At 38.5% G+C, this 6,931-nt stretch overlaps 1 protein-coding gene across 1 annotated transcript in view; it reads left to right on the top strand.

The window, feature by feature from the left end:
* The window catches only part of zc3h11a (zinc finger CCCH-type containing 11A), a gene marked incomplete in the record, with an annotated part of 10,492 nt that extends 7,103 nt beyond the window's left edge, over positions 1-3,389 (top strand). The window contains 3 exon segments of the mRNA XM_035662204.1: positions 315-487; positions 865-1,067; positions 2,059-3,389. Coding sequence (XP_035518097.1) covers positions 315-487; positions 865-1,067; positions 2,059-2,278 — 596 coding nt within the window.
* Between the last annotated feature and the right edge of the window lie 3,542 nt (positions 3,390-6,931).

Genomic DNA, 6,931 nt, shown 5'->3' with positions numbered 1-6,931 from the left:
AAAATGAAAAAAAATCGTTTCCCCACGATTTTATTAGTTTTGAGATTGTTTGGCCCCAAAATCGTAATCATGATCAAATTTCGATTAATTGAGCAGCCTTACTTCATTTTGAAACCCTTTCAGTTTAACTTAACAGGGTAAGGGATTTACAGAACCCTGATCCCTGTTTGGCTATGTATACACATAACTGGGCTTTAGACAGGCTCTGTACTAAAGAATGTGTGTGTGTAACAAATCCTCCAGGCAGATAACATAGAAAGAGAAGATGAAGAACTTTTTCTTTATAGATCATTCAAACTTTGCTTTCTTTTCAGTGAGGCCCAAACTGAATGTGAAGCCGTCTGTCATGAAGCTTGCAGTGCAGGTGAAACCAGGCCAGAAGAGGAGGGGAGCAGAGCGGTCTGCTGTCGCTGCAGTTAAACCTCTGAACAGTGTGTCCGCGGTGCTGGACGAGCCACTGCAGGAGACAGCATGCAGAGACAGACAGGTAGGTTGGAACATTCAAGGTGAATTTAGATTTCCTATGTCTGTCTGGAGCATGTAGCAAGTCCTTTTCTGTATCTTAAATTCATCTTATCCGGGATGTTTCATATTTGCCTTCATGTTCCCATATACTTCCTCATTTGTGTATATTGTATTCATCTATATTTTTTAATGAGTTTATTTGTATCTTTCACATTTCATTTATGCTTTTCTATCCAACACATCATTAACACATTGACATTTAATGTTCAGTAGTTTAATACACACATTTTCACTGTTATGTAACTGGTCCCCTCTATATTCAGCCTACAGCTAATTAAATTGTCATCTAATGTAAACCATCTAGAGCTGTTAATGACCTCCCGTGTCTTCTGTTGTCAGGTGTTCCCGTCCTCCAGTGCAGAGGCCCAGCTGAGCTCTACTGTTCCCTGTAGTCCCAGCACCCTTTTAGACTTGGGCTCCAGCTCCAGCCCACTGAGAGAGGACCTCCAGACTGTCCCCGTCTTCAAACAGAGTCTGGGCCACGAAACCAAGCCCACTGTCAGTGTGGCTGCTGCCAGAGAAGCCTGTACAGTCCCCCAGAGGTAAAGGCCCACAGAGAGCTTCAGACTTTAACTTTAGATGTAAACATGGACACTAACTTGTTGGTATTGTCAGACTTTACCAATGATATGTCTTTCGGCAGGTGTGGGAAGTGATGTCTGGCAATTTCTTTTTGCCATTTTTTCAACACTTTTAACTATATATTATTCTGTGATCACAAAGAAACAATGTTATTACAGATTACCACCAAGACAGTTTTTTTCCTGTTGACCTTGTACTGTTTGGTAGACTAGAATGTGAACTCAAATGCTCCATCTCTCCCCAGAAGAGTATGACATTTTTATTAAAAGTTAAATATACAAAATTGAGTTGACACTTGTCACACTAGAGCACCAGCATCTCAGACCAAAACTATGTGTTAGAAACAAAATAAAACTCACCAGAACTGTCTTTGTTAGTCTTTCCTACAACTCAGGGTTGATCCAAATAACCCTAACCCCTAACCCTTAAGAGTTAGATGTGAGCGAAGGCTAGTGTTAATCCTTGGAGACAAATGTGCCCATGTACATCCACTAACAGTTGTTGTTACCACTGACAGACTCAGATTGTTAATCTCCGTGTCTGAGAACATTATGGAAAGGATCCCGACAGAGATAGGCCTTTAGTTTCACCAGAAACAGTAATATCCCTCTCCACCAGACTCCATAGACAAAAACTGCAATTTTACCTCACATATTATCATATTATTGCTTCATTCAAAGTGGAAAGAGACAAAATAAAACTCACCAAAACTGTCTTTGTTAGCCTTTGCACTGTTCCAAGAATCACTGGCAAACAATTAATGCTATATTGATTAATGCTAAATATCTCATATAAAACCTTTTAAGAACAATGGGCCCAAACAGCCCTTCTGATACAAAATGTATCAGTGTTAAATGTGCAGTGAAAATTACTGGAAGTGGTTCTGATGTCTTTTAATGAATGCAGCGTTGTCACAAATAAAAAGATAACAGGCCTCTCTGCACATTTCAGCCCAGTCCTGAAGACTCCCACTCAGCCCAAGTCACGTAGACAGAGCATAGCCACGGCCCGCACCGCGTCCACCTCCAGTGCAACCGCCACCTCCGCTGTGGACGACTTCGACGACCTGATCAACGAATTCACTGAGGAACATTTGGAGGGGGAAGACGTGGACCCTAGCATCGGAGAGGAAGACCTTCTACAGGAGCTGTCGGAGATGATCGACAGCTGAGGGCTCCGTCAAGCACGGTCAACACCCTGCCCCAACTTCACACCCACCACCTTGTCCTGTGACTCGATATGTACAAGAAGTGAAGACCATTACCCACTATCTACCATGGAGTGTTTTAAAAAGACATTTATTTTTCTTCAAACTTATTTTAAGCTTTAGGTTCATATTTGTTATTTACATTTTAGACATCTTCTCTCTTTTTTCATTTCCTGCCCATATGATCGACTGATGGCCCAGCAGTTATTTTTATCATGTTGATTCATGATCATTGTGACATTGTCATACCTTTCAGGTCCTGAAAAGAGAAAATGAAAAAAGCTCTGGTGCTGGGAGACATTAAGGACGTCCCCTGTTTGTCAGGAATTCGTGGAAGATGTTAAATGTCGGAAATGACGAATGTGTCGTTTTAGAGAGAAGTCATACGTGTATACTGTGTATGCAAAAGGGAAGAGCAAGCTGAATATAGAATAATGAATACTGCTGCACTTACAGTAGCCTACCCCCCAACTACTTGTGTATTTTATACCTGTGAGTGGACAGGGCTGAGGTCGCCCAGCTAGTTCCAGATTATGACGTTCAAATCTATGAATCTTACTTTAATGATGACCCTGTCAACAAAGCTCAGGTCAGACCCTGAGAGGACGTTTCCAAAATTGATGTTAGGATTGTTTTATCTATCAGGTATATGTGGTTTCTAGATTTTCCACTCAGATCTTACAGAGTGCACCTTCTGCCTGTGACTGTCCTTCAGTGGTTTTTATAATGTTTGATTGGAATGTGTGTTTTTTTTTTTTTTTAACCAGTTCTTCTATTCAGTGGGCATACTTTAAACAACCAGTCTGGGATAAGTGCTCTCATGTGTTTGTTAATGAACACCTCAGGGACTGTTTCTGATGTTTCTATGTTCTTTATATGACAAACACTGTATCTGTCCAAATATGCTGTCTTTAGTTGTCTTTTTGTGTTAGCATTGATTTATCATCGTGCTCAGAGAAAAGATCAACTTTTTTTTGGTCTGACCCTTTCCCACACAATTACTGTTCAAAGTGACTTGTACAAATTACTGTGTAAATAAAAAAGGCTTTTACTGACCTGCAGGATCAATAATTCACTGATGATTTCAAGTAGTAATGCTTTGCACCGGGTTTGGGGAACGACATCAGTTGAAAGAAATGTAACACTGATAGCTTATTTTTCAACCTAGATTGTAACAAACACTACAGTCTGTTTATTTTTTATCTATTTCAGAAGTTTTCAAAGTGGGAGGCGGAGTTCCAAATAGTTTGAGCGAAGGCTCAGTGACTGAAGTTATCTACTTAAGACTGAAGTTAATCCAATACTATCACTAATTACCTGCTAAAAAATGCAGTCAGTAACCTTATCCAAATATCACTATATTCAAGTAACTTGATTAACTCAACACCAAATATGCAAATAAAGGAAAGAAATGTCAATAAGAAGCATTGATGTAAGTGTATTCTATAAGACAACAGAACAAGGTGACCTTTGAAATGGAAATGGAGGTTTTTTTTAAATCATAATCATAATAATACAGACAGACTGCATAAAAAGTTCCTGAAAATATCACAAAAACAGATCTCTGCTATAATCACAGAAAATGTTCTTAAATGCTCAAAAGTAGACCTAAACAGTCTAATTACGGAAAAGATTGAGGGTAATTTAAGGTTAACTAAGCAGAAATATTACGAAAATGGCAACAGAGCAAGTAGACTATTGGCTTTAAGACTTAAAAAAAAAACAATTTTCTAATATAGTACACAAATTAAAGTCTAGTAATTCAACACTCACAAAACCGGATGAAATTGCAGGGTCTTTTGCTGAATTTTACAAATCCCTATATACAAATACGGACACCTGCACTGATGATAAAGAATTGGCCCAATTTTTGAATGATATTAATCTAAAACAGTTATCTGAGCCTGTGGCAAAGGAATTAAATGAACCCATCAAGGGATCAGAAATACTATAGGCCATCTCTGCGTTAAAAAATGGAAAAAGCCCTGGACGAGACGGCTATATCAATGAATTTTACAAATCATTTAAAAATATAGTGACACCTTTACTGCTAAAAGCTTATCATCATGCATTGCAATCTGGAACTGTGGCCCCCTCTACCTTTCTTAGATACTCCGCTTGGTGAGACTCAAATGAGTGAGTGGACTAGGACCACATTGAAGATTTGGAGGAAAATAAAACTATCCTTATGGGCTGCCTAAATCAGTGTCATCATTAACCAACATTGGTTTTATAAATGCATGCATGACATACAGCATTGATGAAATTCAATTTCAGTCTTCTCTGACCCACACTCCCCAATACAGACTTTTTAAGGTATTTACAAATAAGGGACTTTGTAACAAAGCATAGAGAGTGGAATAAAATCCTAGAACCCACCCTGATTGAAGAATTCCTGATAAAATTACAAATTGATAGAGGAAATAAGAAAATTATCGGCCATTTCTACAAAATATTTTTAGATATGAATCCTAATAAAACTCTTCAGATTAAAGAAAAATGGGACAATGAAATGAGCACAGTCATACAGCAAGATGAATGGGAGGAAACGTGTACAGAAGCACATCAAGTAACTAACTCTAATACATGGCGGGAATTCAGGTGGAAGTTAATAAGATTCTTAGAACACCAGTGATCACATCCAAACTGGGGCCCATGTATTCAGATAAATGCTGGAGAAGTTGCGGGACACAAATTGGTGAAATGCATGTTGTTTTTTCTTATTTTATTTTATTCCATTTTATTTTGTTTTAATTAATTCATTTATTGCTGCTTTTTATGTAATTACTTATTAATATGTTTGTGTATTACTCTTATCTAACTATGTAACTTGCACATACAGTATGTTTAACCTGAAGAGTGATCTTATTCTGTATTCAGCAGATTATGTATGGAAAACAGCAGACTAAATGTGAATGTGCATGTCTATAAAAGTTGCTGAAACTGAAATAAAAATTAAGTTTAAAAAAAAAAAAGCTCAAAAGTCATTGAATTGCTTGTTTAAGTGCACAGACTTCCTGCAGTTATTGTGTTAACTATTTGGGTTGTGCAGTTGAGTATAATATGAAGTAATATAATATGAAACATCCGGGAAATAGGCCACAGGTGCAGTGCTGTGTAGCCTCCTGTCCAGCAGGGGGCAGTAAAGCACCAGAGCCTCTCTGAACGCTGACGGCACGTAGAAGCCGGCACGCTTGTACTTCCTGGTTAGTGGATGTAAACAGAAGGACGTTCCGCCTCTGGAGACAGCTGCAGTGAGAAACATGACCAAACTGGAGCTGCTCAACGTGTTTCTGAACGACAGGCTGACGGCGGCCGCCGAAGAGATCTTCCGCGCCGTTAAGGACACGGTGGCCGAGTACCAGAGCGAAATCCTGCGCTCCAAAGAGGAGAACGAGCGGCTCAAACGGCTCCTCAATGTGGCCGTCCAGCGGCTCCTGCTGCAGCCAGGTGAGGACCAGCAGCTGCTCCATGTGCTGCTCTGTGACCGAGTGGCACACCAAACCTCATTCAAAATACACCCGTTTTAACTGTGCGCTGTGGCTAACACCCGGAAGCCCAGCCTGTGGCAGAGCTCTTATTTATTTTATTGGATGGAGACTGACAGTATAATGGTGCAACAGCTTTAAAGCGACACCAACAATATTAGTAGTTATAACAAACAAAGACTATGGAATATCAGTGGGAGGAAGCAGTAAACAATCTGGGTTTGTGTACAATCTGTTGGAATAATCTCTGTCTGGTTCTGTAATACTTGGCTAATAGGAAAAATGCAGGGATGTAGCCATATATAGTGACACAGATAAATTGCAGTACAAATATGTGAAAATTCAAATTGGTGAGATAAGATAAGCTGTTCCTTAATTGATCCTCCTTAGGGGTAAATCAAATTGGCACAGCAGTACAGGGGACTGTAGTGCAATCAGTAAAGCAAGAGAAGAGGAAAAGAAAGATGAAAATGAATCATCTTAGAAAGTTAAGAAGATAACACAGCAAGAGATATGACGCCATTTTTTCTGTAGTTATTTTCACTTTCACTTTAACAAAAAAGGAAGTAAGCATTGTTTTGCAGTTTATACCCTATCTCATAAAAATACAAAAGGAGTCTTTAATTTAATAAAGACAATATAAGACATATAAGATATATTTTGTAGATTTTTGTCTGAGAAATAAAGGAATTTTTTTCAGTCATAATTTGTCTCATTTTGTTAAAAAAAACTGATAAGAAAATTATATCGTAAACCTAGTGTCGTGATTTGTATCAAAGTGTGAGTTGTGTGTATCGTTTCAAGAGGTTTATTGCCATATGTACAGTAAGTAACACAAGGGTTTATACATAAAATAAAAAACTTACTTTGCCCGACTCCCTTAGACAACACACAATTAGAAGAATAGAATAGTTAAAATATAAAAAAATGTAAATATAAAATATAACTAAAATATAACATATAACTTAAAAATGCATTGTAACAACATTTTACAGTAAACAAAGAAACCTGAGTAGAAAGGTGCTCTGTGCATTTACACTTCAGGTGCAGAGTGACGTTTCTATCACAGTGGGAGTGATTAAAGGCTCATGTAGACTCGCCGTTCCCGACCTGTCGCGTGACAATGTGA

This window comes from Morone saxatilis, unplaced genomic scaffold (assembly GCF_004916995.1).
Source record: "Morone saxatilis isolate NCDOM2014 unplaced genomic scaffold, NCSU_SB_2.0 Contig18, whole genome shotgun sequence".
Taxonomy (NCBI): Eukaryota; Metazoa; Chordata; class Actinopteri; family Moronidae; genus Morone; species Morone saxatilis.
The sequence above is the reverse complement of the archived record's forward strand: the minus strand, read 5'-3'. Positions and strand labels throughout refer to the sequence as shown.